Source organism: Elgaria multicarinata, chromosome 13, assembly GCF_023053635.1.
Source record: "Elgaria multicarinata webbii isolate HBS135686 ecotype San Diego chromosome 13, rElgMul1.1.pri, whole genome shotgun sequence".
NCBI lineage: Eukaryota > Metazoa > Chordata > Lepidosauria > Squamata > Anguidae > Elgaria > Elgaria multicarinata.
This window is the reverse complement of record NC_086183.1, coordinates 29,834,152-29,856,594: the sequence shown is the minus strand read 5'-3', so window position 1 is coordinate 29,856,594 and position 22,443 is coordinate 29,834,152. Positions and strand designations below refer to the sequence as shown.

General features: G+C 50.3%; 1 protein-coding gene across 1 annotated transcript in view; it reads left to right on the top strand.

The window, feature by feature from the left end:
* Positions 1-21,766, top strand: part of EXOSC5 (exosome component 5) — a 33,136-nt gene extending 11,370 nt beyond the window's left edge. The window contains exons 4-6 of the mRNA XM_063139728.1: positions 4,124-4,264; positions 7,717-7,806; positions 21,189-21,766. Coding sequence (XP_062995798.1) covers positions 4,124-4,264; positions 7,717-7,806; positions 21,189-21,281 — 324 coding nt within the window. The 3' untranslated portion in view covers positions 21,282-21,766. The remainder of the gene's footprint in view (positions 1-4,123; positions 4,265-7,716; positions 7,807-21,188) is intronic.
* Positions 21,767-22,443: the final 677 nt, after the last annotated feature.

Here is a 22,443-nt window from a genome sequence, read left to right as displayed (position 1 = left end):
GCCTCCACCAATTCCGGTGGCAGAATTTATCCGGTGTCTGGTGACAAATTACCAGTGCTGGCGTTTCTGGCTCAGCATCACACAGGGTGCAGCAGAGATTAACTCTGGGTGCCGTGATATTTTATTAAAGCTAAATATACAATGGTTCAGAGAATTAATTCAGCTTCAATTTTGAGACCAGCGTTCCCTTTCGTTCAGCCAGGACTGAGGTTCTCTGGCTGATTTCACAGCCGCCGCAGCCTAGCAGGGGAAACGCAGAACCCTTCTTGCTGCACAGTTAATTGAGCTCCATTCATTTAGATTCCTGACCAGCTCAGTCCCTAACATTAAGGACGGATAATAATGTCCTCATCTCATTAACTGTAAGGAATCTTCGGGGGTAGGAGGGCGAAGCTGGAAAACGGCCCACGTGAGGAGTAGCAACTTAACTGTGGCCGTCCAGGAGAGCTGTGGCGGTCGATGGAATTTGAACTACGCATAGACGTGTCTTGCGCTGAGCCTGCTGGCTTGTTGTAGCTTTATAGGGCATCTCGGAGGTTTTGTCTCCAAGCTCCTGGAAAGTGCTGGCCTGTTGGCCCTTTCGTACATTTAGGCCACAAACCTAGGCATGTAGGGACTGTTTTTCTGTCTAAACAACTCCCAAGATTGGAGTGTGTGGTGAGAGTCAGGGCCTCATCCCTGTCCTCTCTGACTCCTCATGGAATTGTGCATGCAATGTAGATCTCTACAGTATCCGAGTAATATGTGGTGGCTACTTTTAGCCATGACAGCTAAATGGAGCCTCCATCTTCAGGGGGAGTTTACCTTCTAAGTACCAGGTGCTAGGGCAAACCGCAGTGAAAGGTCATCTCTTGCCGCCGCGCTCTGCTTGTGAGCATTCCTGACGGGACATCTGTCCGGCCACTGTTGGGAGCAGAATGCTGGGCATTGGAGGACCTTTGGTGTGGGGTCCAACAAGGCACCTCTTGATCCCATGAGATGCCAGCAGTGCAGGTGCTGGAGTAGGTTGGTTTGTCCTGTGGCTTAGAATCATAGAATAGCAGAGTTGGAAGGGGCCTTTAAGGCCATCGAGTCCAACCCCCTGCTCAGTGCAGGAATCCACCCTAAAGCATCCCCGACAGATGGTTGTCCAGCTGTCTCTTGAAGGCCTCTAGTGTGGGAGAGCCCACAACCTCCCTAGGTAACTGATTCCATTGTCGTACTGCTCTAACAGTCAGGAAGTTTTTCCTGATGTCCAGCCGGAATCTGGCTTCCTGTAACTTGAGCCCGTTATTCCGTGTCCTGCACTCTGGGAGGATCGAGAAGAGATCTGGGCCCTCCTCTGTGTGCCAACCTTTTAAGTATTTGAAGACTGCTATCATGTCTCCCCTAACCCTAACCAAAGGCCTAACTAGTCCAGTGTCTTGTTCCTGCAGTGGCCAACCAGATGCATTTGGGAAGCCCACAATCAGGACATGAGCGCCCCTGCACCCTCCCGCTCATCTTCCACAGCAACTGGTATATGCATAGTTTGCTCAGACAATCACAGTTTGGAAGAGGGATTGCTGCTCACGATATGTACACACTCACACCATTTTCCCCTTCTAGTAATCATAGAATCATAGAATCATAGAATTGCAGAGTTGGAAGGGGCCTTTAAGGCCATCGAGTCCAACCCCCTGCTCAGTGCAGGAATCCACCTTAAAGCATCCCCGACAGATGGCTGTCCAGCTGCCTCTCGAAGGCCTCCAGTGTGGGAGAGCCCACAACCTCCCTAGGTCACTGGTTCCATTGTCATACTGCTCTAACAGTCAGGAAGTTTTTCCTGATGTCCAGCCGGAATCTGGCTTCCTTTATCTTCCTTTATTCTGTGTCCTGCACTCTGGGAGGATCGAGAAGAGATCCTGGCCCTCCTCTGTGTGCCAACCTTTCAAGTCCTTGAAGAGTGCTATCATGTCTCCCCTCAATCTTCTCTCCTCCAGTCTTAACATGCCCAGTTCTTCCAGTCTCTCTTCGTAGGGCTTTGTTCCCAGACCCCTGATTCCATCTGTTTAACGGTGTAATTCTTGATTGTGGGGGCGGAGCGGACCTGGGTATTCCTATGCCTGTGTTGATGCCCTCCTTGGGTCTCCACCAGTGGTATGGCGGAACCTGGGCACACAGGGGTGCAGCGTTGGCACTTCTTTTATCAGCAGGGATGCTGGCATCATCTGCTGCCCCCTCCAGAATTCCCTGTTCCCTCTGAACATAGCTGCAGCCCTCACCGTAGCTGGCGGGGGCAGTATATCGTTTCATCTTGCTATGCAAAGTATATTCCGGTGATTTAGCCTTGAGTGAGAAATTAAGACCTGTTTTTTTTTTTTTAAAAAAAAAACAACCTGCTTCTGGTGGAGATGAAAAGAATTCGGGTTGTTGATACAGATCCACGCAGCTGCCTGCGATTTTGGACTCTCCCTGGGGGCTGCCCTGTGCACGTGCACTTCAAAGTGGACCGCTACACCTCTGGTCACTTCCCCCCCCCCACTCTCTCCAGCGGGCGGTTATTTCTGGAGCCCTGGCTTGCAGCCCACCCTTCCCGCTTCCCAAGGCTCCGAGATCTTCCCTCCGACCGTCTCTTCTCCCTGGGCTTGCCATCTCTGTTCGTCAGCGCTGGCTAACGAGAGCTGCCCGTCCTCGTTTCCATCTGCCGAGCATCTCGCTGACGCCGGCTGGTTAACCTGGAAATGCAGCATGCCAGGAGCCAGAGAGATGCTTCGGACGCTCCCCGTGGCTCAGAGCATTTTTACAACGTTCGGTGGGGCTTCCCTCTCCGGCCTGAAGTGGGAGGCATCCCTGCAGCACCTCCATGCCTTTTGGGGCTGGGTTGAACAAGTGCCTTTGGAGCCGAAGTCAACCCAGAGGATTTCGGCATCCTTAAAAGCTGCTTTTCCCATCCGGCCGTTCTCCAGTGTCCCACAGCTGCCCCTGCCTCCCCGGTTTGGACGGCCGCTGCCGTGTCGCTGATTCTCCTCCCTCGAAGTGATGGGAGCGGAGAGCGTTTTGTGACTGGCATGATCACAGAGGAGGCTGCTGTGATCGATTAGCTGCCCAGTAAGATTTAGCAACTTAACCTGCAGCTTTCACCTGTGGACTTAGAAAGTTGCTTCAGCCACAGCGGTTACTGGTCCAGTGGGTCGGCCGAGGGTCAGAGCCAGGCTGTGAGTATGAAGGAGAGGCAGGCATTTATGAAACTGAATGGATCTTGCAGATAGGAATTCTTTCCCATTCTGCTCCCACTGGGAGGGCGTCGAAGCCTGAATTGTTCTTCTGAGATGCTGGCCACCCTCTGGAGTGAGGAGAGGGGGCAGTGGCAGGCTTTTCCTCCGTTGCTTCCACCATGCCTGATGGCGACCTTTCTGTGCCCCTCCAAGCCTTCTTCTCCCCGCAGCTGAGAACTGGCATGCAATTATCGTGTTCCTTTTTTGAGTAACTATTTGCACTTCTCCATGCATCTGCGACAGTGAATTGGCAGAATATCCGATCTGCGGTTTGGGGAATCTTCCCTCTGGTTCTCCGATCATGGGAGGTTGATTTCCATGAGGCTGATGGCCTTCCTCAGTTCCCTAGCACAGGGATGGAAAGGGGGGGGGGGCTGATGTTGTTGGACTACAACACCCACTATCCCTTACTATTGGCTCTGCTGGGTAGGACTGATGGGAATTGCAGTCCAGCAACATCAGGAAGGCCGCGTGTTCCCTGCCCTAATACATTGTGTTGTGCTGAGTACCGTCCCCAGGGCCAGCCCAAGACATTCTGCTGCCTGAAGCAAAGACCACGATGGCTCCCCCCTCCCATTCCGTTTTTGGAAGCATATTGACCTGACAGGTGAACTTGCCTTCAACACTGACAGTGGCACAACAACCTCCAGTACACCTGAAGGCAGCAGGCTAACTTAGGGAACACAGAACAGCCTGCATGGCACACAGGTTTTTCCTCCCAACACCTTGCTGACACCTCCCAAGATCTGCCGCCTGAGGCAATTGCCTCACTCTGCCTTATGGTAGGGCCGTGGCTAATGCTAACCTGTTGGTGCCGACAACGAAGCTTGCGTGCTGTCCCTCCAGAGTGCCCTTTTTCTCCTTAATGAAACCTGACCGTGTCATAGCTGCTGTCGAGCTGCTTGAATGCCACCTGCATGGGCCTGATGGACGCAGGGCTGCCCATGAATTCCTTGTTCTGCGGAGTGACGTGTGCCTTGGATTCAAACGGCAGCATCACCCTGGACCCCACGGCGAAGCAGGAAAAGGTGGGTGCCTGGATACCTCCGGGTGGGGACTGAATGCCGTTGCTCTTTCTGGTGGCAGGGAGTTTCAGCGGTCAGCAGTGTGGTGTAATGGTTAGAGTATTGGCTTGAGTCTCAGGAGATCTGGGTTCTAGTCCCCACATGGCCATGAAGCTCACCGGGTGACTTTGGGCCAGTCACTGATTCTCAGCCTAGCCTAGCCTACCTCACAGGGATGTTGGGAGGATAAAGTGGAGAAGAGGAAGACCTTGTGCTCCTGGCGTCCCCCACGTCTGCTGGGCTAAAAGTCCCAACAACCCCATCCAGGATGGCCGATGGCGTCTTCAAGATACCAGGCCGGGGAAAGCTGGCGTCCCAGCATCGTCAGGGGAGTGAAGTTGAGGCGTGGCGTCTCCCGACTTCCAGGGGCTTCCGAATGTCACCTGCCAGGATGACTGCGCAGGGAATCCTTGGCGTTCAGGGATCCTCTCCACTCCTGTTACACGGGGTTCCCCACCCCCCAGCTGCAGTTAGGTATCCAGCTGGTGTGAGGTCTGCATGGCGCCAGGTGCGGCGAAAGGGAGGCAGCCCTGTCATCGCTCCTTGATCAACTCTGGCGGGTAATTGCTTATTGCGGTCTGGCAGCTCCATCGCTCTCCCCCCCCCCCCCCCCGGTGTCCCTCCTGGCTGCCTGGCCCTCACTGCCTTTCCTAATGGCTTTGCTCATTTATCGGCCTCCAGATCCAATCCTTCGCCAGCTGCCTTTTTTGCCCAGGACTCTCCTTAATCAACTGCAGTTTGGCTCAGCCTTCCTTCCTGCTGGCCTGCCAAGATCATTGCTTCTCTTGCATGCTTTCTTCGGAAAGAAAAAGGGGGTGCGGGAAAACCCGGTTCTTACAGAGCCTTCCCGGTGAGTGTTTGGACCTTCTGCGGGACGAAGTGCTACTTCTAACGCATCGCTTATTTGAAACAAACACCGCCTCCTCCCAGCCCTGGGATCTGAGTTTATGCCAAATGCAGTAGTTCCATTGGGGGTTAAAAGCAGGGGATGGAGAGGGTGGGGCACCGGGATGAATCCTGCAGGCATTTTTTTTTTTAAAGCAAAGAACCTTCCAGCTATCTGTTGTTTAATTTAAGGACAATTTCCCACTCGGCGTACCAGTAACGCCCGAGGAAAATGCAAAAAGGTGACGCCAGTTAGGTCCAAGAAAAATTGAACGAAGAACTCCTGGGTTGTTTCGAATGCATTCGTCAGGGGACATTTCAGTAGACGCACAGTTGCGTCTCCTTCCAGAATTCTGTTCGGTGCCTCCTCAGAACAGCATCGCCTCCTCCACCCTACCCTAGTGACATGGGCGACCTTCCAAAGATTTATATCTCGGATGGGGAGCCTTTTTCGGCCACAGGGTTGAATTCCATTTCGGAGCTCTTGGGGGCCACATTCCTGTGGTGGGTGGTTCCAAAGCCTAAAACGGGTGTGGCCAAAATGCCGTCATAGTGTAGCTTAAAGCTCTTACTGCAAGCAGTAAGGGAGCGAGGCCATACAGAGAATCCAGGAGGGCAGGATTTGTCCCCACCCCACCCAGGCCTGCTCCCTCCCTCCTCCCCTGCTTTACGCTCTGCATTAATCCAGAACAATACCCTGAATCCTCAATCCCTGATTGAACCTAGATAATTGAAAGTATGTTTCTAAAAACATTCAGTCCTTTGTCACCTTACTTGTGAGCGCAACCAGATGGTTAATCACGAACCTGTCTATTTTGGGCCATTTAAAACATTTTTCCCCTCTGTCATTTATTTGTAAGTTGATTAGTGCTCAAAGCAGGTTACAAAATACGAACGGTCATTAAAAAAAGCAAGAAAAGCGAATCGCAAAAACAAGAGTAAATCACCAGTTCACCGGCAAAAACTAAATGGCGTGTTAAATCACCGAATGTTACAACAGCAGCAGGAAGACAGCGAAAGTTTGAACAAACAAATCCAATTTAATCAGCCAGATTCAGCCAGCAGAAAATTGAACAGAAAGACCAAGAGCAAGACAATCAAATAGTCTTTGCTGGGTGCTTAAACAGTAACCATGTATTCTTTTTTTATTTATTGCATTTTTATACCGCCCAATAGCCGAAGCTCTCTGGGTTGTTCCCAAAAATGTAGGTGCCAAGTAGACATTTCTGCAGGGGAACATCACAGCACTGTGTCACATAAACATCTCAGAAATGCCTCTGATTGCGAGGCGGGAGATCATAGAATCATAGAATAGCAGAGTTGGAAGGGGCCTACAAGGCCATTGAGTCCAACCCCCTGCTCAATGCAGAATCCACCCTAAAGCATCCCTGACAGATGGTTGTCCAGCTGCTTCTTGAAGGCCTCTAGTGTGGGAGAGCCCACCACCTCCCTAGGTAAACCTCTCCAGTTGCTGCCTGTCACACCTCTCAAGGCTGGAGAAGGGCTTTTAAGTGTTTCTTGGGATGGGCCCACCCCCTTTCTCTGCCCCTGCCCCCTTCCCTCCAACCTCCCATCATAGGGTGGTTTTCTGGCTTTGTGAAGGTTCCCCCTCTATGCTAAGAGGTTGATCATGGTGCTCCTAAACCTTAGTCACTGGCAATAAGAACTTGAAGTTAAAATGTGGTGATTTTTTTTTTTGCCTTTCCTACTGTGGCCCCTCCAAACTTTCCTGAAATGGGACCCAGCTCTCAGGTTGAAAGAAGCTCAACCTCCCTGATCGAAGGAGGCAAGCAAGTTCACACGGTAGAAGGTGCTTCTCGAGACTTAGGGCAAAGCAAAGACCAAATGAAGGGTTTGTACACTTGCCTCCAGGGAGGGCCGTTAGCCACAGGGGAGCCTGTGGGGATTCTTCCCGCTCAGGGAGATTCGAGGTGCCTCCTGATTGACCAGCGTTCATTATTTTATTTTACTTTTGTAGAGCAAAGGGGATGCGAGAGGAATCTTGCAAGCAGGATTCCACCCAATTGCTCGTGAAGACGTAGAACAATCAAAAACTTCCGACATTATGTTTTTGTTCTGGTTGTCCTGTGATGATACCTTACCCCCTTGGATGCCCTAACCAAAGAGTGGGCAGAAGGTAGATTAGCAGATGTTTTGGGTTTCAACGCCCAGCGTTCCTGACCACTAGGCCATGCTGGCAGAGGCTTCTGGGAGATGAAGTCCAAAATATCTGGAGATCTAGCTTCTGCCCACTCCTGCTCTAACCGCAGTGTTTGTCTAGGGGTCTGCCTCGTTGGCCGGTATCTGCCTCCACTTTGCTACTGGCTATGGTTGATAGCACCATTCCCCACCCTGGTGCCCTCAAGATCTTTTGGACTTCAACTCCCATCAGCCCCAGCCAGCATGGCCAGTGGGTAGGAATGCTGGTAGTGGTAGTCCAGAACGTCTGGAGGTCATCAGGTTGGGGAAAGCTGGCTTACTGCCCCTGGGTCTTGGTTGTGTCAACCAGAAGCCTTTCTTCACTCTTCTAGGAAGCCGCAGCTGTGCTGACATTTGCCCTTGAGAGCACGGAGAAGAAGGTGTTGATGTCCACCACAAAGGGGTCGTGTTCAGTGGAACAGGTGAGTGCAGTGGCCCAGGCCAGGCTGGGTGGATGAAACCTCTCCAGATCCAAAACCCATTGAAATTTGTGTGTGTGTTTATTTGTGACATCTGTCAAAGTCATTTTTAGGGGCATTTACTTTAGCTGTAGAGCAGGGCTGGGTGGGTGAGAAACCTCTTCCATCCTGAGGCCAGATTCAGTTCTGGAAAAGCTTACATCCCACTCATTTCAATAGGTTTACTCTAAATACGGTTTATGTTGGATTTTACCCATGGCATTTGGTGCTGGATGCAGTATTAATTGTTCTGTGAACTTCAGGTTTTCCAAAAACAAATTTCCAATCCCGAAGGTTGCAATGATAGGTTTGAAATATCTGATAAAAACTCAGATTTCTAGGGAGTAGGACAGGATTCTGGTGTCCAGTGTCGGTCTTCTCCGCTCTTCCTGGTTAGCAGAAATTAATGACGCAGAATGCACAAATAACATGTAGACTTCTAGAATTTGCAGATTGTGTGCAGAATTCGGGTTGTCCTGGTGCAGTTTGAGATGACCTTGGCACAGAACTTTCTGGAATATGGGTGGCCCTGTCTGTGGGTCCACAGTTGCCAGCATCCTGACTCTTTTCTTTTTCCTTTCGCCTCTAAATGAGGTAAAGTCCATGAGGCATTCTTCTTCTGAGCCTGTTTCTGAGGGGGCTTGTTAAGTAAAAGGGCAGGGGAAAATGGGAAAGCGGTTTTCTCCACACACCTGCATTGATTCAAAATAACATGGGATGCGTATTTGTGTGAAACATTCAGACATAGAAAGAGGGCAGCAGGTGAGATATTAGAGAGAAACCTGCAGATGAACCTAAAAATGAATTGCTGGAATCGAACACACGAACACAGAAGTGCCCCGCTTTGCCAATACTTTTAAAAATATATATGTGAGACCTTACAATACACAACCTGGATTTTTTTTTGATTTTTTTTACTTTGGAGGAAAGTCTGATTGTTTTTCCCTGACAGCCCGTGGGTGCATTTCCCATTTCCCCTCATCCAAATTTGTGTGATGGTTTTGTGTGGCCTCACCTTACGGTGGGGTTACATGACACTTTCAAGATGGAGGTGTTTGGTTACCATGGAAACAGAGGCCTGGATGAAATATTGCAGCCAGGTGCCACACGGGGCCCTGGGCCCAGCTTCCCCTTTGCCAGTTATCCTGTTTTAATGTTGCTGCTGCCTCTGGAATTCTTGTTTTGTGTTGGTTTTCCTTAAGAGGAAAGCAAAACGCAAACACCGGAACCAACAGCAGCAGTGGCATCCCTCAGAATCGAATAGTCTTTGCTGCCAGTTGAGGAGAGAAAGGGAGCTGAGCCAGCTAAGGACGTTAATATAACCGCAGAGGCTGGAATTGGCTGTGTTGCTGCTCTTTTATTGTGTCTGAATTCATTTAAGGGACCTGATCCTGCTGTCTGTTGGCACTTTGGTGTGCGTGGTTGGGCCGAGGGTTTGACCTCCCTTAGGCCGAGGGCCGTGCAGACGCAACAAGCCTTTTTGCCCCCTTCTGAGCCCAGTGTCAATGGGCTGCCTCAGGTGACTGAAGCAATCCCATATTCGAAATCTGCAGCGCCTGTTCCGCTCTCCTCAAATTGCTCTTGACAGCCTGCTTTGGCGGCAGCCTCGCAAAGGCTTCCGCCAGTCACGTTTCTTGAACGTAGCCGGCTGAATCGGTCAGACCGTCTGTCCCACCCCATCCATCACCTCTCCTTTGCTTTCCACAGCAGGGGGAAATGGATTTATCCACGGGGCTGGGTGGGTGGGTGAAATATGGCTATCAGCTGCAGGTACACAATGTATGTGAAGGGGTGTGTGTGTGTGTGTGTGTGTGTGTGTTAATCAATGCTTTTCTCTCCAACCCCCATCCCACCCAAACCTATTTAGGAAAGCTTCTTAGTATTCCGGACGAGGGCCGCGGAGTCGTTTCTCATTACTGTTCCCGCGTCCCTGCCAAATGGCTCGGAACGCTGAGCCCGTCCTGCTCTAAAGGAACAATTATGAACACTAATGTGCTATTGAACGGAGGTGGCAGCCAGGCACCATTAATTAGACAAGTGTTCCTGTCACGAGAAAGGTGGGGGGAATCGCTTTTCTTTTGGGGTGAATTCTAATGCGTTGAGTGCCTTAAAAAGGGAGAGCGCAGATGACGACACAGTGAATAAATAAAACTAGTATTTCCCCTTGAGTTCTATCACAGCCGTCTCTAATCCGGTGCCCGTCCGATACGCAGGGCTCTTCTTCCCGATCGCATCCTGTATGCCCGTTGGCCGTGCTCGTTGGAGCGGAGGGGAGTTGGTCACTGTGTGAACAGGATGCTGGACTGGATGGGCCCTTGGTGTGATCCAGCATCAGGGTACTTCTTAGCTTTGTGCCTGAGTAATTTCAGCTGTTTCTCCACACATCTGGAAGGTACTAAGTTGGCAAAGTCTACTTTAATGTATGATGAGACTTCTCTGACCCCGAGTGTTCTCTGACCCCGAATAGTAAGGCGTCAGGGTGGTTATAAGACTGCCGTGGGGATGGCAGGTTCTTCATCAGCTCCCTACAAAATATGTATTTTATTTTATTTTATTTATTTATTTATTACATTTTTATACCGCCCAATAGCCGAAGCTCTCTGGGCGGTTCACAAAAGTTAAAACCATAATAAAACAACCCACATGTTAAAAGCACAATTACAAAATACAGTATAAAAAGCACAACCAGGATAAAAATATACGACATAAACCAGTGCGACCATTTATTCATTTATTTATTTACAACAACCTTTTTGGCACCAGGGACCGGTTTCGTGGAAGACAATTTTTATGCAGATCGGGGGTGTGGGGTTTGAGGGGATGGTTTTGGGAAGCCCCCCCCCCCACTCTTCGCTTTGGCTGGGTGGTCGCCCAGCCGAAGCAAATCCAGGACGCTGGGGCAGGCGGGCGGCTTCGGAACGGCGCGCCTGGAAGTCGCTCTCCCAGAGCAGCTTCTGGCCGGGCGCACCATTCTGAAGCCGCCCACCCCAACATCCTGGCTTCACTTCGGCTGGGCAGGCGAGATGGCGCCCTGCACCCAGGTACACTGGGGTGGGTGAAAGCAGCTCACCTGCGCGGCCCGGTTCCTAACAGGCCATGGACCAGGACCTTTCCGTGGCCCAGGGGTTGGGGACCCCTGATTTACAACATTTATATCCCACCCTATATCAATAAGATCTCAGAGCGGCGTACAAATAAAAGCATACAGTATAAAACAGTAAATAAACGCAGCTAAAAACAAATTAAACCACAAACCAAGTTAAAACAATATATAATTTAAAAGCACTAAAACTATTAAACCGTTAAAATTTTGTATACTCGTTTTTATCTCAATTTTAGAATTTCTGTAAACCGCCCAGAGAGCTCTTGCTATGGGGGCGGTATAGAAGTGTAATAAATAAATAAATAAATAAATAAATAAAACAATGTGCCGACTTAGTGACCATGGCAGGCCACAAGCTAAGGATCTTAGAGGGCACACTGTGCTAGAGATGTCCACCGAGGAGAGGGCTTCAGATGTAAATCAAGTTGCAGACATGGAGGGAAAACAAGAAGAAAGGTCTGTGCCAACGGATGTAATGATGTCCATGCATACGTAACGTCTATTCGGCAACCAACCTGCTTGAATGATGCAAATAACGGGGAAATACACACCTTTTCTTATTTTGCACGATTCTGTGGGTTTTCTTCTACTTCCCGTATAATTCTTATTTCTGAAAGTACAGAGGGAGGCGTGGAGGAGCTTTAGAGAGCGCTGACGCTCCCTGAGCCCTGTCAACTGGGGTGTGATATTCCAGTAGGCATCGCCCCCGCACTTCCAAGCATATCTTTGTGTTTGCCGTCATAAAGGCTCGAAACGTGGCTTTTTATAGCAACCGCACCGAAAAGCTGATTTCTTCAGCCTGTATACCAGCCTTCCGCAACTTGGTGTCCTCCAAATGTGCCTGCAGCTTCCATCCTCCTCAGCCACCATGGCCAAGAGCCATGCTGATGGGAGTTGTAGTACATCCAGCACCGGATCCACTTTTTTGAGCACGCTCTCTGAGCCCCTTGCTGCAATGAAGAGGAGGAGAATCTCCAGAGGAGTCTTGCCTTTGGGCCCTGCTAAGGACAGGAGTGTTTGCTAAGTGAATCATTTCTGTGTTGGACTGTCATTTAAAGAAATGTCTTACTGCATTTCTTCAATTGTAAGACCCCATCGATTGTAAGACACACACTAATTTCAGTACCACCAACAAGAAAAAAAACCCTAAGACACACCCGTGATTCTAAGACGCACCCCATTTTTAGAGATGTTTATATGGGGGGAAAAGTGCATCTTAGAATCGAAGAAATAGGGTATATCTGCCTCTTTGGGGAGTAATTTCGAAAGGCGCGCATGCAGAAATGAAGCACAGCCAGGTCGCAACTTATTAAAATACACAAAGCAATTTTAAACCGAACAGTACAAAATGCATTGAAGATCAAAAAACCTGGCAGAGCAGCAAAACATTTTATTTTTACAATTGAGCTACCGAAGGCACAGGAGCAAAAAGAAAAAGGGAAAAAGAGAGAGGCCTTGAGTTCTCCCTCCAGAGGAGACAGGAGCCAAAAATGCCCCCCCCCCGAGGGCGATCGTTCCAGAATTATGGTCTGCAGCACAAAAGTCCCTGCGTTTGGTAGTTGCTTTCAGACGAGTCTTTTATTGTGCAGTTGCCCTGCCTCATTCACGGAATTTTGCAGCGGTCCAGATGACGACGACAGCATTTTCTGTTCGTTTCCCTCCTGTGTTCTCCACCTTTGTTCTTTCCACTGAAAATTCATTCAGTAAGAAAAGACCGCCTAGCTGCATAATGCCTCTGAATTGTTTACACGAGGACCTCTCTGTCTGGAAGCTCTCTCGGGGTACCCAGTCTGGCCTTGATCTTAGGAGGAACTCTAAGCAGAGCCTCCCTGGCAGATCGTAAGGGATGACTGATGGCTGGTAGGTGAGGCCGGTGCTACTTTCCCACCATGCCTCTTTGAAGAGTGTATCTTGAGGGATTGTGGAAAGGAGGGAAGGAACCATTTGCCAATTGTTTACTCACCTGGGAGGAAAACCTACTTGTTCCAGCCCGGCAGTTGAGTGGCAAAATGCACAGCTGCCCTAACACGTCTGTCTTCCTTCTTGGTTCGTTGTGTAAGTTTTTTGACGATGGAGTCTGGCTAAGAATGCAAGTCTGCTGCATCAAGCTGAAGACTGTCTCATCCCACATTTATTAATTTTATTTATTACATTTATATACCGCCCCATAGCCGAAGCTCTCTGGACGGTTTACAAAAGTTAAAAACAGTAAACATTAAAAATTATACAAAATTTAAAAACCATCAGAAACTTAAAAACAATGGTATAAAAACAACAGTATCCATTTAAAAACAACAATTCTGGGGTCCGTTAAAAAACAAACTTAGCGTTGTTAAATGCTGTTAAATGCCTGGGAGAAGAGAAAAGTCTTGACCTGGCGCCTGAAAGATAGCAGTGTTGGCGCTAGGTGAGCCTCATCGGGGAGATCATTCCACAGTCGGGGGGCCACCACCAAAAAGGCCCTCTCCCTTGTTGCCATCCTCCAAGCTTCCCTCAGAGTAGGCACTCGGAGGAGGACCTTAGATGTTGAGCGCAGTGTACAGGTAGGTTCATGTCGGGAGAGGTGTTCTGTCAGGTATTGTGGTCCCAAGCCATGTAGGGCTTTATAGGTTAAAACCAGCACCTTGAATCTGTTTTCAGCAGGAATCCTGCATCTTGGTGGCCACAATGTGGTACCTTCAGTATCAAAGGCAATATATAACAGTTGCTGGGGAACATGGGTGGGAGGGTGCTGTTGCACCATGTCCTGCTTGTTCATCCCTGGCCGATGGCTGTTTGGCCCCTGTGTGAACAGAGTGCTGGACTAGATGGACCCTTGGTCTGATCCAGCATCAGGGCCCTTCTGTCTTACCACTCCCCCCTTTTTTTTTGGGGGGGGGTAGTCTGTGAACATGCAGGCTAAGTTTACCCACCCCTGAGTAATTGCAGCTCTTCTCCACACCTTTGGGATAGTTAGGTCAAGACGCGTGATCTCACACCTCCTTTCTAACAATTAAGCGCCGATGAAAGCTGAAAAGTGGGGTGTGGAGGGGCATTGCGAGAAAAAAAAGAGAAAGATTTGGTGCCTAGTCCCATAGGACACAAATATGCATAAATTTTCATATGCTGATTTATAGTTATATATGCCCATTTAGAAATGATTACTAGGATTTATTAACATTTCACAGAAGGCAAAGCCAATTAACGTCTCATCCAAATCACCTCCAATAAAACAAATTCCTCAGTTAATTTGCACCTTGCCCCCAATCATCTCAGATTAGTAGCTTTTCTTCAGTTACAATTAATTTGCAAGGGTGTGAAAAATACAACAACAACAAGTAGTTGGGAGGCGTTTTCATCAGCCCTTCGTGTATGCATGCATCCAAAATTGGCAACATTTGCAACAAAATGGAGTTTCCAAAATCTGTTTTGGACGTTGTTGCAGCATATGGAAAAAGCTGCCCCTTTAGTCCGAAGCTGCAGTTCCCCTTGAGAATCACCCGCACCCACACCCACACCCACACATGGCACACATAAAGGAAAGGGGGGAAATAAAACCTTCCATTACATTGGGGTTGCTTCTATCCAAAGCACACGCCAGCTTGCCTGCCTTGGGCTCCTGTTGGTGCAATCTTTTAGAGAACTGAGATGGACACACTATAATTTGTAACGCGCTCTGGGCCTCTGGGATATGTAGAGAAAGACTTCTAAAAGGAATGGGGCAGAAAGAGTGCCCAGGCCATTTTATTAGCTTGGGGGTGACCGCACCCAGACCTGACCCCCCCCCCCGACCCCTGGTCATCAGTATGAGCTTTCTCCCTTCCTGGGAACCTCTCGCATGTTGGGTTGCTGCAACGACGCGCACACGCAGCCAGCATCCATCAGCAGCTGTCAAGCCCTCTGCCAGAGGAAAGTTTTGTCTCTCGCAGGAGCAACAGGAGCGCACACAATAAATAATGATGATTTACCTCCCTCCCTGGCAGGAGCTCGGAGACACCAGCTGCATGCTAAGCCTGGCGCTGACTTGGAAGCCACGCTGGTCCGAAAGGAAGGGAGTAGGCTGCTTCCCATCATGTTGAGTTGCAAGAGTTTGAAGCTGCCAGGTCCCCGTGGTGTTCCCATTCTTCTTCACCCCATTCCAGCTCGGGCAAGTCAGGTTTTGCTTGGCTGACTTCGGCAGCGGAGCTTGAAATCTGCTTCGTCGGTGGCTGTCCGGGAAAAATGGCCCTCGGCCCACGAAGGAGAGGGAGGGGAGAGGCCGCTAGCCCTGAGGATGTAGACAAAAGGGGTAGGTGGCTCAGAGCACTGATAACTGTTGGGGTACAACCTGTGTTCCATATACTGCTTTCACAGTGCGGTATCCTGCTTTTTATTCCACATTTGTAATGATTTGACACAAGGCGTAGATCTGGCCGGTGACTCCCAAGGCTCCAGGGGTTGAAGCCTCGTCTAGTGAATTACCTGGGAGTAGAAATGAGCAACCTCAACTCCTGCAACAGACAAGCAGCACGAGACTTTGGGGTAAACGCTCAAAGCCCTGGCCTTCTGCTGTTCCCTGGTCGGCGGAGTAGGAACTGCGGAAGCTGCCGTCTACCGGGGTCAGATCTTTGTCGTCCATTCGGTTCAAGTATTGTCCGCCTCAGCCTTCCCCAGCCTGTTGGTCTCCAGATGTGCTGGACCGGAAGATGTGGCCAACACACCTGGAGGCCAACAGGTTGCGGAAGGGTGGTTCTCCAGAATGGGCTCTCCAGAATTGGAGAGGAGTTTTTCCCAAGAAAGAGCCTCGTGTGGCGCAGAGCGGTAAAGCAGCAATTTCTGCAGCTGAAACTCTCCCCACGGCCTGAGTTCAATCCCAGCGGAAGCTGGTTTCAGGCAGCCGGCTCGGCTCGACTCAGCCTTCCATCCTCCCGAGGTCGGTAAAATGAGTACCCAGTTAGCTGGGGGAAAGGGAATAATGGCCAGGGAAGGCAACGGCGAACCACCCCGCTATAAGGCCTGCCAAGAAAACGTCAGCGAAAGCTGGCGTCCCTCCAAGAGTCAGTAATGACTCAGTGCTTGCACGAGAGGTTCCTTTCCTTTTTCCTTTTTCCCAAGATCAGAAATGACGGGGATTGAATCCCAGGCCTTCTGTGCGCAAAGCATGTGCTCTTCCACTGACATGTCCCAAGATGCTGGATGAGGTTGCTTTTGTTTTGATCCAGCAGGGCTCTCCTTGGGTTCTTACTATCCCCCTGGAAGAGGAGACTTCCAAAGAAACATTTTTCGTGGCTGCCCTCCTTTGATTTTGGTGGTCTGCCAAAGCCTGAGCCTGTGCATGTTCTGGACCACCGTGTCTGAGGCTGTTTTGCCTCTCTTTGTGTGGAAGCAGGCTGATGATGAACGGTCCAGCGAGGCTGATGGTCCGTTAACCCACATTTTAAACGAAGAGTCCTCAAGTCTCGGACTCGTTTTCCAGTTGGTAACGGGACCTAACGACAGCGCCAGGCGGGAATTTCTTCCCCTCTTCAGACTGGCTGACGTAGCGCCCGACCAGCCTGGCCCGACGATGCCTGTCAGGCCAACTGAAGAAGGCCGCGGAGGAAATTAAAACCACTCTTTTGAACTCTCCTGATAACAGCTGTTGAAGGCAGCCTTGGCAGCGCTCCCATCAAGCGGTCTTGCATTTTAATGGCAAACGGCGCACAGTAGCTGGATTGCTAGGGGTGGGTGGAGGGGGGGGAGAAAGGTTTGAATGCTTGCCTTGGGCTTGCTGTAGGATTCATTTCATTTCCCCCCACGCTAAGATTACGCCGACCTTCGCCTTTGGTCTGTACACCAGGTCCCAATCCCCCTTTCAATCACTCTCCAGCGTCTGGCCCTTAAGTTTTAAGCTCTCCATCCCTGAGGGGGTGCGTGGCGATGTCTGCCTGCCCTCTGACCCTTCCTTTAACTTCATTGCTCTCTCTGCCCACTCGCTCTTGACCTCCATTGCCTTTGTGGCCTCGGGCGCCGTTCTCGTGCGCTGCCGGGCTCCCCTGCCGCTCCATCCCCCTCCCCTCCAAGACCACCCCCACTTTTCAGCACAGCCCTTTCTGACTGGTGCGGTCACAGCCCCATCCGCCCGTGAGTCTCGCATTTAGATGAGCTTTGGGGCCAGAGGTCGGATGGGTAGAGATGGAAGGCATTCGGCACCGGGGTGGCTGGCAGGCTAATCTTTTTTTTGAGACGAGTTCTGCTGCAGGTGTGCGGGCAAACGCGTGGGGAAACCTCCGAAGTAGGGTGACCTTATGGAAAGGAGGACCGGGGCTCCTGTATCTTTAACAGTTGTCTAGAAAAGGGGATTTCAGCAGGGGTCGTTTGTATGCAGGCAGCGCCTGCTGAAATTCCCTCTTCATCGCAACCGTTAAAGCAGCAGGAGCCCTTCCCTCGTGGCCAGATACAAAAGAGGGCAGTTTTATTGTGAATTGTTTTTTTTTAACTTGGTTTCAAACGGCCTTAGATTTTTGAAAGTTGAAGGTTTTCTATTGTTTTTCTCCCACCGTGTGAACTGCCCAGGGAGTGTTGGTTATTTATTTATTTATTTATTTATTTTATTACATTTATATACCGCCCCACAGCCGAAGCTCTCTGGGCGGTTTACAACAATTAAAAATAGTAAACATTAAAAGTATACAAAATTTAAAAACCATCAAAAACATAAAAAACAGTATAAAAACAACAGTATCCATTTAAAAACAACAATTCTGGGGTCCATTAAAAACAAACTTAATGTTGTTAAATGCTGTTAAAATGCCTGGGAGAAGAGAAAAGTCTTGACCTGGCGCCGAAAAGATAACAATGTTGGCACCAGGTGAGCCTCATCGGGAAGATCGTTCCACAGTCGGGGGGCCACCACCAAAAAGGCCCTCTCCCTTGTTGCCATCCTCCGTGCTTCCCTCAGAGTAGGCACTCGGAGGAGGACCTTAGATGTTGAGCGCAGTGTACGGGTTTGTTCATGTTGGGAGAGGCGTCCCATCAGGTATTGTGGTCCCAAGCCATGTAAGGCTTTATAGGTTAAAACCAGCACCTTGAATTGGGCTCGGAAACATATAGGCAGCCAATGCAAGCGGGCCAGAATCGGTGTTATATGCTCAAGCCTCCCTGTTCCAGCTATCAATCTGGCCGCTGCATTTTGCACAAGCTGCAGCTTCCGGACCGTCTTCAAAGGCTGCCCCATGTAGAGGGCATTGCAGTAATCTAATTTGGAAGTTACCAAAGTATGGACAACTGAAGCTAGGTTATCCCTGTCCAGATATTGAGCGGCACAGAAACGGAGCAAATGGACGGAGGGTGGGGCGTCTGGTTAAGAAAAGCTTCCTTAAAACAAGGAGGGTGACGATGCAGGTTGGCCCCCTCCCTTTTATTCCGGGTCGCATCGTTCTGCTTGCCCTGGCATGAAATTTGGGTGGCTTCGGAAGGGGATCTTGATCCCCTTTGTCGGCATGTGCCGGGCCCTGCTGCGGATTCGCGCCTAAATCCAGCCGTGCGCCTGTGTTGCGCGCGTGCCGGAAGATTGATGCCGTGTAGCATTGAGCAAGAGGCCGGAGCTGGTTTCATATTTGTAGCTGTTTGTCTACATTCTCGCTCGCTGCACCCAGCGGAGGCGAGGGAGCCGCCGTGTGTAAATCAATTACCAGGCGCCGCTGCCTCCCAGTGTACCGTGGCCTCGCCGCCGCCATGCGCTCTCCGGCCGGCGGTGCGCCGGCAGTAATTGAGTTGAGAAGTCCTAAGCGGGCCTGACAGTCCCTGACAGTCCCGGGCGGGCGAGTTGTCTGACACGGGGTTGCAGAGCGCCCTGGTACTGCTTTTTGGTACATGTTTTTTGCGGGGGGGTTGATAGCTTGCCCCTCGCATAGAAATTGACTAATTAAGACGGAAGGAACGAATTGGGTGGGCGGGGGGGGGGCGGGCAGTGGTTTTTCTCCCCTTGATTCTCCACAGAGGCAATGGGAAAAGCAGCACTGGGTTTGAAATTATTATTATTATTATTATTATTATTATTATTATTATTATTTATTTATATAGCACCATCGATGTACATGGTGCTGCACAGACCACACAGTAAATAGCAAGACCCTGCCGCATAGGCTTACAATCTAATAAAGTTGTAGTAAACAATAAGGAGGGAAAGAGAATGCAAACAGGCGCAGGGAAGTGTAAACAGGCACCAGGTAGGGTGAAGCTAACAGTATAGAGTCAGAACAAACTCAATGTTTAAAAGCTATAGGGAAAAGAAAAGTTTTTAGTTGAGTTTTAAAAGCTGTGATTGAGTTGGTAGTTCTCAAGTGTTCTGGAAGAGCGTTCCAGGCATGAGGGGCAGCAGAGGAAAAAGGACGAAGCCGAGTAAGGGAAGTGGAGGTCCTTGGGCAGGCGAGAAGCATGGCATCAGAGGAGCGGAGAGCACGAGCGGGGCAATAGTGTGAGATGAGAGAGGAGAGATAGGCAGGAGCTAGACCGTGAAAAGCTTTGAAGGTCAACAGGAGAAGTTTATATTGGATTCTGGAGTGAATTGGAAGCCAATGAAGAGATTTCAGAAGCGGAGTGACATGGTCAGAGCGGCGGGCCAGGAAGATGATCTTAGCGGCAGAGTGGTGGACAGAGACCAGCGGACTGATGTGAGACGAGGGGAGGCCAGAGAGAAGGAGGTTGCAGTAGTCCAACCGAGAGATAACCAGTGCGTGAACGAGAGTCTTGGCAGAAGAGACAGACAAAAATGGTCGAATCCTGGCAATATTATACAGGAAGAAACGACAGGATTTAGCTACTGCCTCAATATGAGGAATAAAGGAGAGCGAGGAATCAAATATAAAGCCAAGACTACGAGCTTCCAATCCTACGAATTGGCCCGAGGGAGCCGGTGGGTGGTTTGAAGTCAGCTGCCAGGGTTTCATTCCCCTCCTTTTGCATCTGTTTTCTGAGGGAAAGACTTTTACGTGGCGTCTCCCTTTGGTAGCTCCTGCCCCCTGCCTCTCTCTCCCCTCTTCTCTTCTCTCTTCATCGTGCAACTTCTCTTCTTTTCCTTTCTGTCTGCCCACGGCTGCTTTCTTTTCGTCTGCCGGAGGCGGCGGGAATTGGAGGCCGGCTTGCAGCGAAAAGAATCCGTCGTTTGGAGGTTGCAAGTGGAGGGGATACGTGGAAGGGGGGGCACCCTCCGGTCCCTCCGCGGCCGCAGCAGGAAGCATGCAGACATGCTGCCAGATGACGTCCCTCAGCAATGGGTTGCCCAGGCCAAGGGAGTGCAGCCCATGGCGAAGCTAGGTAGAAGGTATTAGCACGCGATTGGCTGTCCACGGCCACCTGATTCCCAGGACAAAGAGGATTTTTTTCTTCAAGCTGAAGACTGTCTCGTCCCACATTTATTAATTTTATTTATTACATTTATATACCACTCCATAGCCGAAGCTCTCTGGGCGGTTTACAAAATTTAAAAACAGTAAACATTAAAAATTATATAAAATTTAAAAACCATCAGAAACATAAAAACAATGGTATAAAAACAACAGTATCGATTTAAAAACAACAATTCTGGGCTCCATTAAAAACAAACTTAATGTTGTTAAATGCTGTTAAAATGCCTAGGAGAAGAGAAAAGTCTTGACCTGGCGCCGAAAAGATAACAATGTTGGCACCAGGTGAGCCTCATCGGGAAGATCATTCCACAGTTGGGGGGGCACCACTGAGAAGGCCCTCTCCCTTGTTGCCATCCTCCAAGCTTCCCTCGGAGTAGGCACTCGGAGGAGGACCTTAGATGTTGAGCTCAGTGTACAGGTAGGTTCATGTTGGGAGAGGCGTTCCATCAGGTATTGTGGTCCCAAGCCATGTAGGGCTTTATAGGTTAAAACCAGCACCTTGAATCTGTTTTCAGCAGGAATCCTGCATCTTGGTGGCCACAATGTGGTGCCTTCAGTGTCAAAGGCAATAAGCCCATGTATAACACTTGCTGGGGAACATGGGCGGGAGGGTGCTGTTGCACCATGTCCTGCTTGTTCATCCCTGGCCGATGGCTGTTTGGCCACTGTGTGAACAGAGTGCTGGACTAGATGGACCCTTGGTCTGATCCAGCATCAGGGCTCTTCTTATATTGTTATCTTTACCGTCCATCACCTTCAAAAAAATGCTGCGTCCCACGGTGTGGTAGCATGCCCCTTTCAGAGACCCTGTGGCCTCCCCTGACATTTCGGGGGCCCTCCCCTCCCCTCCCGTCCCCTCCCAGCATAACAGCCTCGCCTTTCCTTTCCCCCTGCAGCTCCAGCAATGCATTGCCGCCTCCCAGCGGGCCGCTGACGCCATCTTTCAGTTCTACCGGGATTCGTCTTGCAGGAAGTACTCCAAGTGGTGACGCCCCCACCGACAAGCGGAACGGAAAAGGGGGCCGGGCTGTTAGCGAAAATCGGGTGGCGTCCGTGGGATCACGTGCACACACACACCCCTTCAGCCTTCTTTTATGCCTCCTCCTCCATTCTAAAAGAAGATTGGGTGAGAGCGAGCGGAGGCTGTGAACTGGGCTTGTGGAGCTGGTTTGGACTGCAGGGTGCCGGCGAAGCCAGCTGTTTAACCTGTCCTTCCCTACCACTGCGCAGGGCCTGCTACCTCTCAGTTTTACAGGAGCAACTGCATTAGCTTTCCACAGCCTGATGCCCTCCAGGTGTGTCGGACTACAATTGGAATGCTGGGAGTTGTAGTCCAACACACCTGGAGCGGGGGGGCATCAGGTCGGTTGCAGTATATGACTCAATCATGGGCATCATAGGACGGGAATGTCAGTTACGTTTTGCCGTGCCCATTTTTCTCCCCTTCTCCAATAAAAGTCGGCGTTTCTGCACAGATTCTTAGGCGATCATCTCATCTTTGGCCTCATTGTGAGTCCAGATGGTTCCTTTCTGGTCTCCTGCCTGAAACGGTAGTTTTGCGCTCGTTAAAACACGCCGCTTTCCTTGTCTTTTCTGTTCTCACCTACCCTAACGTGCTGCAAGCCGTTCTCACCCGCCCTCCGCGAAGCAGGAGAGAAGACCCCGGCTTGCAATCCGTGGGCATCAGTGTTGCTTGGGGCCCGAAGGTGAGCCCCCCAGTATTCCTCGTGAGCCACTGAGGTGTAGCGGTCCGAGCGTCTGGCTAGAGCCAGAACCAGAAAGGCTTGTGTCCAAATCTCCACCCAGGCATGAAGCTCACTGCTTTGGCTACTCACTGTCACACAGTCTAATCCCTATGAAATGGAGAAGGATTGGATGTCACATTATCATCATCATCATCATCATCATCATCATCATCATCATCATCATATCTCTCACTTGTGGCAGTTTTTCTAGATCAGCCTTCCTTAACCTGGGGCGCTCCAGATGTGTTGGACTGCAACTCCCAGAATGCCCCAGCCAGCAGAGCTGGCTGGGGCATTCTGGGAGTTGTAGTCCAACACATCTGGAGCGCCTCAGGTTGAGGAAGGCTGTTCTAGATGGACATGACGGGCTTTGCCCAAGCCATGCTGCCTTTTACTGATTCAGGAA